This window comes from Daktulosphaira vitifoliae, unplaced genomic scaffold, assembly GCF_025091365.1.
Source record: "Daktulosphaira vitifoliae isolate Bord-2020 unplaced genomic scaffold, ASM2509136v1 Scaffold_2, whole genome shotgun sequence".
Classification (NCBI taxonomy): Eukaryota; Metazoa; Arthropoda; class Insecta; order Hemiptera; family Phylloxeridae; genus Daktulosphaira; species Daktulosphaira vitifoliae.
In genome coordinates, this window is record NW_026099573.1 from 46,565,246 (window position 1) to 46,579,398 (window position 14,153).

At 25.3% G+C, this 14,153-nt stretch overlaps 1 protein-coding gene across 1 annotated transcript; it reads right to left on the reverse strand.

Annotated features, from left to right (window-relative positions):
- Window positions 1-12,163: 12,163 nt before the first annotated feature.
- On the reverse strand, window positions 12,164-14,153 carry LOC126899142 (uncharacterized). Its single transcript, XM_050673731.1, has 2 exons — window positions 12,412-14,153; window positions 12,164-12,292 (listed from the first exon to the last, which is right to left on the reverse strand). Exons 1-2 carry the CDS (start codon window positions 13,945-13,947, stop codon window positions 12,167-12,169), a joined length of 1,662 nt encoding a protein of 553 aa, XP_050529688.1. The 5' UTR covers window positions 13,948-14,153; the 3' UTR covers window positions 12,164-12,166.

Genomic DNA, 14,153 nt, shown 5'->3' on the forward strand with positions numbered 1-14,153 from the left:
GCGGTGAGTGGACGAACGCCATCAAAGCGTCAATGAACTCGATGTCTAACCGAGGAACAGGAGGTAGGAGTGTCGGCAACCCCCATTGTAGGAATCTAGCCTGCAATGAGAATAACATAATTGAAACCCNAACCCCTATTTTGAATTTGTTATTATGATTGAACATAAAACTACAAACAACTTTTTTTTTTCCGATCAACCGTTCGTCTGTTACAGCTTGTTAAAGTTAAATAAATTTGGACTAAATTTCTATTGTTGTTTTAATGTTTTCAATACAGAAGTCACTATTTTTCTATAGTGTAATATACACTAATTGTTATTGACCAAGATATGACAAGTAAGATAGCAATAACAATTTACGACACACTAATTGAGTGATAATAATAATAGATTCAAATCGGGTCTTAATCATAGTATTACTCTATGGTCTTAACTGTATTATTAATAGCAATGCCCATTGATTTGTATAGCAAGTTTTATTACTGATAAGTTAATTTCCTAACCTCTCTTCACCATAGTGTAGAGACTCGATACAATTCTATAATACGATAATGTTATCGTGTGATATGACCCACAAAAATAATTTTGACTAATGTTGATTAATATTATGTTATGTTTTAACATAAACTTTTTAAACCACATCAGGTTTAACGCTAATTCTACGTTGGTACTACTATCCCATATAGTTAAATATTTTTATCCATTAGTTGTTTAACTATCGTGTAGCTACAGTGTTTTAATGTAACATTTTAATAAATGTTTTATTTTTAAGTCGTAACAATTATTAAATAATAATTTAACCTTATTTAGATGATAAAATTTTACTAAAGTTATATAACGGGTAAGTAGAATTAACAACAAAATAAATTTATATTTATTTGATATAATATTTTTTTTTTTAACTGTAGGTCAAATTTTCACATATGAAAGTTGATGCATCTAATTGCCAAATAATATATTTACATTATGTATATTTACATTTTTGGATTCACCGCTATTGAAGACAATATTTAATAGATAAAAATAAATCATCTTCTTTCTTCTTAAGTTTCATTGAATTGATTAAGACTTTTTTTTTTTATAACAAGCAGATCACATTATAGTTAAAAATTTAAAAGTTGTTGTATATTATTAAATGATAAAATTAAATAAAAACATTTCTCATATATTAATGTTTATTCAAAATTGATAGTTATTTTTTCAACATACCATTTATCGTTTTGAAATCTAAAAAGCAAAAGTGCTTTTATCAGTTTTTGTAATAATATTTCTAACTTAGTTTAGAACATTATGTATCTCTTTCTAGACATTAAATTACGGTTAATGTTTAAGACTAGTTTTCCCGAGTTGTTGAAGAATGCATTATTACAAAAAAAAAAAGAATACATTGTTTTATTTAAGATAATCAATAACAATTAAATACAACTAACTAATTTAAATTGTTTCAGGTTTTAATATAATCTGAACAATTAATTAGAGTTACTTTGGAATATTGTTCAGAAACTTTAAATATTAAGGATATTATACAATTTAATAGCTTTCAAATTCCACATTGCAAGCCCAACCTTAATATAAATGAATTGATATAAGATAATATAACACAGTGTTTTGTCAAAAACTTTAAGTAGTGAATTCAAATTCAACATCTCTTTCTATTCAAATAATTTTTAAAAATATCTCTACAATACCAGAAAATGTATGGTTGAAGAAGTTTTGTTTTCACAGAAAAAACTAATATTTGTATTTTAAATTATTATAGGTTTAAAATTGTTAATATAAAATTCAATCTTAAAAAAAATATATTCAGAATTAAAGCATTGTACTTAGTATATTTAAACTCTTTGGCAGTCATCTATTTGATCCTAAAAATTGTATTCACCCGAGTTAATCTAATATCCCTCATTACATGCATATCTTAGGTTCCCATTTTCAATTAACTAGGCTGGTTAATATACATGTATAAATACAATAAAATCAATAAATTATTAGTTGTTAATTATTTTTGATGAAAAAAAAATATTAACATATAAAACATTTAAATATTATATCCAATTATATTTTCTATTTAAGATACCCAAATTGATAGTTTTTAAAATAAGAAAGAAACAAATTGAAAACAAATTTTTTTATAAAATTTGCATTTATGTAAAAATAAAAATAAATTTTTTTTTCAAATTTCTAATATAAAATACCTACTACATGGTGATTACCAAAGTGTTAATTTAATTTATTTGATAATAACTTTCTTATATAGTGATGCTTAGTATATTGGTTAAATTAAAATGCACTAGTTTTCAAAATATTACGCAAATTGAACATAAGATGTTTAATGTAAATTCTGTTAATGCTTTCAGAGTTATACAATTTTTAGTTATTAATGCTGTACAAGATATAAATTATAAAATTTTTGGATAAATAAGCTGATGTGCTAAGCAATTCTAAATAGACAAAGTATTGATCAATAGTTGTTCATAATAGGATTATGTTTACATAGGGTTATTTATTATGGACTTTTTCAGAAAGTTTAGAAATTGTACTACCTTTCATACATAAATAGGTGATAAGTCTTAAGAATAACTTTTAAACAATTAATTAATATTATGATTTTGGTCATTGTTGGATCATATGGTATGAGAGAATAACAAGATATAGTCGCAGGTTATGAAAAGTCTAAAAAAAAAATTAACAGTAAATTTGAAAAATATATTAGTACACTAAAGGCAAACGTTCATAAATCCATAATTTCAATAAATAAGGCAGGATTTTTTGAAATGTTCATTATGAAGACGTTCAAATATTTTTTTATAAAGTAGGATATTATTATCATTATTACTAACTGCTAGATTTGATGAAACTAAAAGTGAAATATTTCATTAGATGTGCAAGAACAAATTAAATGTTTTAACAATCTCTGAAGTAAAAATCCTACGTAAACCAGTCTCTTATCAATACATTCTGCTAAACTCTTACCAAATTATCAAACTGGCCTGATGATATAACTATTTTTGTTACTCTATACTACGAACTAAAATGAAAGCTGTCTTAGTTCGTAGATTTTTTAAGTACTGATAAATTTTATGATTCTAATTATCAAATTATTAATCATAAGTGGCGAGTGGCAACACTGTCATTTCTGTTTAAATGATCATTTTATTTACTAACAATTTCTACCGTTATCGTACATAAATGTACTATTGAGTTATACTTTCGGTCATTTTGTTATGTTTATGATTTATTCTTTATATTAGTTGTTATTAAATTATTTTATATAACTTTTTTAATCGCAAAAAAAAATTATAAAAAGTTTATTAAATCAGCATACATGTATGTCAAGTAAAGTGAAAATGTTAAATTTTTAAATTTAAAGTTACGACTGAGAATTATTTACAACATTTACTTCTGTCAATGCTTAATAATCAACAAGAATTTTAAGTCATGCTGTGCAATTTATTTTTTTAATTTTAATATATGTTCAAAAACTTGACCACCAGTATCTAAACAATGTGTTAGGCGTTTTTCTACTCCACGTAATGTAACATTTTCTAATGTGTCTGGTGTTATACTAGAACATACTGATTTTATTTTATTCTTTAAGCTTTCAACATCAGTTAATGGCTCTTTATAAACTTGGTCTTTTACATAGCCCCAAAGATAAAAGTCAAGAGTGCTCAAGTCTGGTGATCGTGGTGGCCATTGTATTTCTGGACTTTTTGTACCAATCCAATTATTCCCATATGTAGTGTTCAAAAAGTGTACAACAACATTGGAATTATGAGCTGGAGCCCCATCCTGTTGGAAAATAATATTTATTCGTTGGTCCAAACTTAAATTTTCCAACAAACCAGGCAAAATATTTTTCAAAAAATTTAAATATATTGTTGAATTTAAATTTTTATCAAAAAAATATGGACCTATAAGTGTATTATTTATAATACCACACCAAACATTTATTCCAAAGCGAACCTGGGACTTGTTTTCTGAAATTAAGTGAGGATTATTATCACTCCAGTAATGCTGGTTATGGCTATTTACAGTGCCATTATTATGGAAATGAGCTTCATCTGTCCATAGAATATTAGAAAGAAACCCAGGAATTTCATTAATTTTCAACATCATCAGAGTTACAAAATGCAAGCGACGATCAAAATCACTAGATCTTAACTGTTGTACTGAAGTGTATTTGTAAGCATGAAATTTATTAAATTTTGCTATACGCTGAACTGAACTATACTTAAGGCCCAACTCATCTACAAATTAAATATTAAATACTCAACAATGTATTAACCTCATATTCTTAAAATACCTTTTACAGTTCGAAGTGATATGTCTGGTTTAGCTACTAACATAGCTAAAACTGCTGTAGTATTCTCCTCAGTAGTTATGTTTCGTTGACGTAAGTGACTTGTAGGCAAGGTAAAACTACCCATAAATGCAATATTATTATGCAACCGAGCAAACATAGAATGATGCGGAAATTTACGATCAAAAAATCTATCCATGTATAGCCTTAAAAATTTAAACAATAAACTTTCAATTACTACTTATTCAAAATTAGTTCATAAATTATTTTACAACACCTTAAAGCTTTTCTAGAGTTTTTACAACATTCAATGTAGCAACTCAACATATTAGCTTTCTCACTATTACTATAAGTCATAATGTAATATTTAAATAATTAAGATGAAATAATATGTTGCGCTAAAAACTAAACTTAACAATTTTATTAACTTCAATAAACCAACTATAAATACTCAATGCATAAAATACTTAATAAAATTACAATCAATAAAGCTAAATTTAGACTAACCTTTCCCTACAGATATCTCCATTATAGTTATCATAATTTAAATTAGTATTATTTGTATATTTTAAAATAGTAATAACTTTCAAAATACTGATCAAAACATTGGAACAGGCATTTTCTAAATTTGATTGTTTTCTATTTCATAAGCTAGTTAAATATGTATGTTTTCATTAAAAAAATTATAGTTGACACCCTTATAAGATATAAAGGTTTTCTCTTATAAAAGTGTTCCCAGTACTAAATACATTTAAAAATGTTGCATTTACTTGAAGTAGAAAAATGATTTTGGACTAAATTTTTTTTGTTATTTTAATGTTTTAAATACAGAAGTCACTATTTTTCTATGATGTAATATAAACAAATTTTTATTGACAAGTNACAGGTCTGAGTGCATGGGCATTATGTCCACCTCAATAATAACTAAAACTAAAACTAAAGATAGCAATAATAATTTATGAAACACTAATTAAGAGATAATAATAATAGATTCAAATCGGGTCTTAACTAGTGATGGGGAATATAAAAAAGTAACTATTGAAATATTCGATAAGTAAAAATATGCGATATTTACACAATAAAATCAATAAATTAGTAGTTGTTAATTATTTAAAAATGTGACTAATTATAGTTGTTATACATTTATTGTATACAAATTGAATTTTGCTAATTTGAATAACTTCATATAAGTTTAATAAATGTCTACATTTTCTTCAACCTAACATTTTTAATAAAAAAAAAATTATATTAATAAATCTCCCACCCTAGAGATTTTTTAATTTAAACCTCTAATTGGGTGTAATAACTCACCCAAGTTTCATTACTATTAGTGTACATTATTTTTATCACAATAAATTGGAACATTTAACTAATTCTATAAATATATTATAATTTAATAAAATATATTTATTATAACACAGTATAAAGAATAAATTAGTATACACTATGTTAATTGTATTATTTTATATATTAATTTAATATCTAATTTTATTTCATGTTTAAATTTATTTAACATTTATTACAGTTTTTAACTAAAATCGTAGATTTAACTTTAGTAACTATTTTTGTAATTTTACTACAAATAAATTATATCCAATGTATTTAAAAAAACTATACTATTTAAATTCCTGGCACAGTTAATGCTTTCAGAGTTATACAATTTTTAGTTATTAATGATGTACAAAATAAATAAAATAAGCTTAATAATGAATCAATTAAATATAATTCTGCTATAAATTATAAAATTTTTGGATAAATAAGCTGATGTGCTAAGCAATTCTAAATAGACAAAGTATTGATCAATAGTTGTTCATAATAGGAGTATGTTTACATGGGGTTATTCATTATGGATTTTTTAAATTTTCAAATTCAAATTTGACTAATCATTTAGCTTGTAATACATAACATTTTAACTATTATAACTATTTTCGATCTAATTATGTGATATAATGATTTCTAATATTGGGGAAACAATCAACAATCAAATGTATTTTATAATAATAGTAATTATATATAAAATAAAAAAGATTATGAATACAAGAACCTTATTTAAAATAAACTAAGCATAATTTTTATATTAATTTATACAATCCAGATTAAAAAATAAAGAATTGATACCATAAAAATGTGAATGTTTATCATGGATTTTCAAATAATTTATTTATAGCTATAAATAGGTACTAGGTAGGTCACTGGAATATATCAGTATAATATCAAGTTTAAAAGTTTTAATAAACATAACATATACACAATAATTAATTTCATTATAAGTATATTGTACAATTTCAACTATTTTATATCTTGAAATCTTTATCAGTTAATGAAGCAAATTCAATAAATGTTTTGGCATATCTTCATGCTGCCCCTACTATTTCATTACGTAAAATTACTTGTAAGTGTAAATGATAAGAAAGTTTTGCTGAAATAAAATATAATTATCCATTATTCAATATTTGGTCAAATATAAATTAAGAATATTATAAAAATAGTATTTACATAAAGAAGGGATTATTTGTCATTTTTATCTTAGTTGTATTACTTTTAAAATTGTTTTATTTCACAAATATTTCTATTATGTATGCCTACTTAAACTTAAAAAAAAATGAATANAATATTTCTATTATGTATGCCTACTTAAACTTAAGAAAAAATGAATAAGTTTCAATCAATAAAAGGCTTAATTTATCTTTTCATATTTAATATTTATAAATGTAATCTTGGTACATTAAAACAAGGTAGCAAGTACTTCAAAAATTATTTAAAAAGTATTTACCTATTTTTTCGACTTATTATTTAAAATTGGAATTTTTTAATAATTATACTTATAATACTAAAATGCAAATTATACTGACATGTAAATTTATATTGTTACCTATCATGAATTAATATGACGAGACAAACTTTTAAAATTATTTGGTAAAAAGACATAAAAGTTCTAAAGACAAACAAAAGAACTATATTGAAAAATATCTGAAGAAATTGCATAACAATCAAAAAATTTTAAAAGTTAATTATAAAAATTTCAATAGGATAAATAAAGATTAATAAATGAAATATTTATTTCTTTTACCATTAAAACTATTCAGTTTAAAAGTATACTTAAATATTACAGGTGAAATAGGATTAAATTACTATACTGTTCAGAAAATAGCAAAAATAAATAAATTCCACAATTTTAAGGTTACCATAGTACAAAATTTACAACCCACTGATTTTGAAAGAAAAACATGGTTGGCAATCATGTCTTCAAAAATGAATGAAGACACCAATTTTCTTAATAAAATTCTGTGGACTGATGAAAGTCGTTTTAAAAATCACCCAACAATCAATAGACACAACCATTATTATTAGTCTGATAAAAATCCAAACATTACACATGAACACCACTTTCAAAATAGATGGTCTGTGAATGTATGGTATGGATTACTAGATGATCAGTTGATAGGTTCTTATTTTTTTGATGGCAACTTAAATAGTTTTGAACTATTTATCATTTTTAAAAAATGATTTACCAATTTTTTTGGAAAAAAGAAGAGATATTGTGGGCAGCAGGACGAAGCTCCTGCTCATAACTCTAAAATTGTTCAACAATATTTATCTCGAACATATAGAGATAATTGGATGGATATAAAAAGTGATATTCCATGGCCACCACTTAGTCCTGATTTAACGTGTATGGATTTTTTCCTGTGTGAACCAGCAGTCCCCTAATAATAAAGAAGAAATTATAGTAAGAATATAAAAGTCAATACCAAAAAATATTATTAAAAAAGTTACCTCTAATGAAATTCAAAAACTCATGGAGGCGTGTTTAGAAATGGATGGCTGGCATTTTGAATACTTACTTCAATAGATAATATTGATGAATATATTTAAATTTTTATATTTTAAAATATAATATTTTTGATAAAATTATACATTACATAATTTATTTTTTGAACAGACTATTAAATATAAACTCTAACGTAGGAAGGGACGAAGCGCAATAAAAAATCAACATAACAGTAAAACATACATATTCACAGAATCAAATACTACCATATTTGTTAGTTTAATGTTATCTTAAATATAAACAAACGATTTTTCGTAGTCTTTAATGAACCATAATCTGTTATGACGTACTATTTAATAACATATAATGTTAGGCGCGAAATCATAGATAATGAAAACATAGCAAGTGTACCTAAGTTTTAAACGTCGAGGTACAATACACTGATAGTTCTTATAGGTACACTAAATATTAATGAAATTGTATTAACCCGAATACTGTTTTATTTGTTAAATCTCCTAAACTTTAAATAGTGATGTCTGGCTTAGAATTTATTAAAATTGATTATTTTTTTTATGCTAAAGATTAATAAAAAAAAACTAGGTTGCTATATGAAAAACTAAAGTTGATATTGATTTAAGGGTTAAGGGATGAAGATTGAATCTTTATTTTTCTTCAAGCAGCTCAACAAAGATCTATAACAAATAAAATAATTACATATATGGTAACTAGGGATGAGTAATTCACGAATGAATCGATTCAGTGAATCGATTCGACAACTAGATTTGATTGAATTGATTCAGCGTGGTAAAAAGAATCGGTTCATGGGTAACACTGATATTTTAGTATGTACTAAGCAGGGATGAGTAATTTACGAATGAATTGATTCCCCAGATGATTCGATTGAAGTGATTTAGTGTGGTAGAAGAATCAGTTAATGGGTAACACTGAAATTTAGCTTATCTCGCAATAAAAGCACACCTAAATACACCATGATCTACGTTATCATTGTTATAGCAAACTACAGGCCAAATTATATTATGCATCTTAAAAATGCTTATGTGAACCGTTATGGACAACGACAAAGTATTTCTTAGTATGTATTTAATATTTTTTGCTGTTGCCATTATTTTAAACGATTGAAAAATATAATAATTATACCTATTTAATTATATAATACAATTTTTATCGTTAGTTTACTTTTTGTTTTTGTTATTGTTTAATAAAAATAACAGAGTTTAAGGAAAAACCATAAATAAAATAAAATTATAACTAACAACTTGTTGACAATTAAAAAATTAGAAAAACAATCAAGTATGAAGTATATCTTATTAGTTTATTTTAAATTAAAATTTAAAAATATTATTTGTTCAACCCTTTCACTTTTGAGTCTGCTTCTTTTTTCCGACACAACTTGGCCACCTTTGGAAAATACACGTTCACTAGGAACAGAAGTAGCTTGTATACAAAAACGCCTTTTCATTAATTCAAACAAATTTGGATAAACGTTTTTGTTTTCGTTCCACCATTTTAATGGATCATTTGCCCTTTGTAATAAAGGTTCTTGAAGATATTTATCAATTTCAATAATCATCAAGGCTTTGGGATCTCGAGATTGAACTATGTCAGTAACTTCCAAATCGAAGTCATTCCAAATTGAATCCTCTTTGCTTGGACTATTATTATTTGTTGGTGGATTTGTGTTAGGTAATATGTTATTTTGCTGAACATTTTTTTCATTTATTAAAACTTTTCCTTTATTTATTAAAGAATTTTTTGCATCTATAAAAGCAGTAAGATTTTTAAATCCATATTTTTTGAACCGAGGATCCAATAATGTAGCCTCAGCTAATAACATATTTTTTTCAATTTCACCAAATCTCTTATTGGTCTCTTCCGTTAGTTTATTTATAAAATTTTTTATTGTTGGAATTGACTGATGTGTCATTAATTTATTACACTAATTAATCAATGCCTGGCTAAATAAAATTGTTTTAGATATTGTTACTCCTTTCTCACTACTCATTTCAAGAGTTATTTCCTCAAAACGTTTTAGTATGTCACAAGATTTACTTATTATTTGCCAATCTTCAGTAGTTAAATTAACATCATAATTTAAATCAGCTAAAGATGATAATAAAGGAATTTTCAATTCCAAAAACCGTTGAAGCATATGAATTGTGGAATTCCACCGAGTGACCAGGGATTCGGAACGGAACAAAAATATTGTTCCGGAACGTGAAATTTCGTTCCGTTCCGAGTTTGCTCCGGAACGGAACTCTTCCTAAAAATCGTTCCGACCATTTGCTCCGGAACGGAACTATTATTAAAATTCGTTCCGGCTATTTGCTCCGGAACGGAACTTTTTCTAAAAATCGTTCCGACTATTTGCTCCGGAACGGAACTATTATTAAAAATCGTTCCGACCATTTGCTCCGGAACGGAACTATTAGTAAAATTCGTTCCGGCTATTTGCTCCGGAACGGAACTTTTCCTAAAAATCGTTCCGATTATTTGCTCCGGAACGGAACTATTAGTAAAATTTGTTCTGGTCATTTGTTCCGTAACGGAACTTTTCCTAAAAATAGTTCCGAGTATTCGCTCCGGAATGCAACCTATGCTAAAAATTGTTCCAACAATTTACTCCGGAAAGGAGCTTATTCTAAAAAACGTTTCGGATAAAAAATTAAATTATATTAATAGCTATAATAATATTTTGCGTATGGAGTTTTTATATTTAATATGTAATCCATATAATTATTGCAACATTTATTCAAATGCTTTGCGCAAAATATTAATAATTATGCCATAAATAATTATTGCTTAACGTTTTTAATATGTTAAAAATAATCAGTGCAAATTATAATTTTTAACCTATTTTTTGAAAGTTTATAATGAAAAAAAAGGTTTATTTGTTACCATAACTTATAACTCAACTTCAAATTTGAAATTTAGATTATTAAATAAAAAATTGTATGTGAATTAAAAAAATAGTATAATATTTCAGGTGCTTAAGATTAAAATGCAGTCAAGAAATTGTGTTATCAATGCTTCCTGTAAATTTATCAGTAAAGCTCAATTTTACTGTAATAAATCATTTAAATAGAAACCATAGTAATAATTTATAAGCAACTTTTTGTATTTAAAAAGATTCTAAAATTGAAATATTCAAAACTTAATTAATTTTAATGATTTACTTTAACTAAAAAAACCAATCAAAAGTAGTTAAAAAAATGTACTCAATTGAGCGTATTATAATATTTTATTACTGATAAACGAAGCGCCCGGTGGTATTCACCCGGGTTCGTTAACGTTCGTTGTTTTATTTTGTCTTAATTCAGGCTATGTTGAGGAAAAGGAATAAGGGGAGTGGACTTTATGAATGAAAGTAGAATGAATTTTCCAATATATAATTATGACAATTAAATGTATTATACATGAATCATAAAATCTTATATACAGCAATTTGCATAAGGAGGACACTTAATACTAATGCCACAATGGCGCTGATATAAACAAAAATAAATTATAATTTTCAGTAAGTAAAAAATTTGTAATATTACAGACTGATAGTAACACACACAAATACAATTAAAAAATGAATAAATACAAATATATGATTTAATTTTGTAGTTAATTCTATTTATTATATCAAACCAAATCGACAATAAATATTTTAAAAATATTAGAAATTAATGATTTTAATTTGTTGTATGGAGAAAGCTGGTTAAATAACTTTTTATTTGATAATGAGAATTTTTTCTAATATTTGAGGGTGATGTCTTCGACTAGATACGATTTCTTATCGTTAAAAGAAATTAGTTCGATGAGATCAGAGAAAATGATTTAACAGACACACAAAAAAAACATATCATGGTAAAATTAATACCTTCTAAGCTACGCTTCGAAGCTAAAAATATAAGTTTATTATTGTTTAATAATTATTAAATTTAATAATATGTATGTTGAGTAATGTTAATTTAAAAAAATCTCGTACATTAGTTTTATATATCAAAACTAAACAAAGTATCTGTTCTTGCTGTACAAAGAAAAAAAAAATGAACTATCANCTTTACTTCTATGTAATTTTATCACAGTTACTTTTTATTAAATAAATGATATTGTCTAACTACCATTAAATCATCGAGAATATTTTTATTCAAACGTGCTCTTTGATCTGATAAAATGAATTTTACGCTAGAAAATAGGCGTTCAACCGTCACCTACAAAAAAAAAGTCATGCTAAAACTATGAAATTATATTTGAATATAAGTAAATTAAAATAATTCGAAATTATATTTTATTTTAATTTATAACTATTTTATTAGAATATAAAATTTACCTGTGTTGTTGGTAGTGCTAAAACTATAACAGACAATATATACAATTTAGGATATTTCATTTTATATTTATCCCATACATCCATTATACTTTCATTCTGTTTGTCTCTAGGTTTTTGAAGAAATTTTTCAATTTCATCTTCTAAAGCTTGGTTTTCGTTTAGTACTTCCCTTGTATTATTTTTTTCGTACTGTCGAAGTTCTAATTCTAAATAATCACTATGAAAGCTTTCTGAAAGTGTTGAGACTTGGGATGTTGAAGTAAAATTATCATTTTCTATTAATTTCCAGAGGTTAACCAAATGAGTTTTAGCCCGTATTATTTCAAAATTTGTTAATAAAACATTATACCTAGTGTCTAATAATAACGCAGATAAAAAACAATCACTATCAAAAAGTAAAATTTGTCTGTGTTCCATACATTCTACAATTTTATTAGATAAATTATTATTTATTTTTTTAGTATTAAGAATACATTTTTTCCAAATAGCTATTGTGTCTCCTGGCGTTAATACCTCACTTTGTAGTTTTGTACATGCTATTTTTGCAGGCTCTAAAGCTCTATAAAGATCTTTCAATTTACTCCAACTTTCATTATTCATGAATATTAATTTATTTTGTGGTGCCATAAGTTCACAAAAATGTTGGCATTGTAAAAGACCTTCAATCATATTAAAGGTAGATCCCCATCTAGTAAAACAGTCTATTGGTGGTTTTTTTGTTTTTAAATTTTTTAAACTTGTCTGCATATTTGGTCTTCTTAAAATTTTGACGATAGATCGAGCTTTAGAAAGTATTTTTAAAATGCAATTATTTTTAAGGACATCTAAAATTGATAATTGGAGTGTGTGAGCTGCACAACGCATACCTGATAATATATTCGTACCTCCAATGATGTAGTCTATTATATTTAAATCATCATTCACTATATTCAGTACATCATTATAATCATCATCTTCTACACTATTTTCACTTCCGTTCTCTTCTTCCTCTTCATATTCGTCATCTTCTTCTTCCTCTTCCTCAACAACAACATCGTCGTGATCTTTTTCTATACTCTCGTTGTCAATTAAAAATTGATTATTTATTTCAACATCACATTCCATATATTTTAATAATGTAACTGTTTTCAGCATATTTGCTCCGTTATCCGTTGTAATAGAAAATATTTTTTCAGTCTTAAGATTATACCTTTCCAGTACATTAAGAACTATATTTTTCAAATCGACAGACTTACTACTATCAATTTCAGTAATAGCTAAAGTGCGTATTACTATCTTTGAATTTTTTATGTACTGTACATTAATACCTAGTATATTTCGGTCATGGCGAGTAGCCGAATCTATTTTTAAACAAAAAAAATTATCCTTTATCTCGTTAGAAATAAGTTGCCGAATATAAATAGCTCGTGCAATTAAGTTTTCGCGAATCATTTCTGCATTTGGTATAAAATTAATTGCTTTAAAAAGAGGATCAGCAACTTTTCTAAAGCCAGAATCTTCTATTGATTTAAAAGGTCTACCATTTAGCGTGATCATCTCAATACAGCCATCAATTATTGAAGTACGACTAACCTTAACTTTGACAGTCACAAATTCATCTTCCTAAAAATGTATAACCCGAAAATATAAAACCCGAATAATTTTGTGATTTTTATTAACTTAAAAATAATAGAGATTAAAGGAAACATTCACTCGCACCTGATATTTTTTTTTTATAAGAGATATAAAAATTAATTTATTGT

Excerpts from the sequence above, each read along its gene's own strand:
- LOC126899142 (XM_050673731.1), bottom strand. The coding sequence starts at position 13,947 with ATGATCACGCTAAATGGTAGACCTTTTAAATCAATAGAAGATTCTGGC. Across the intron at positions 12,293-12,411 it reads TAGCACTACCAACAACACAG|GTGACGGTTGAACGCCTATT; the intron begins GTAAATTTTATA and ends TTTTTTTTGTAG.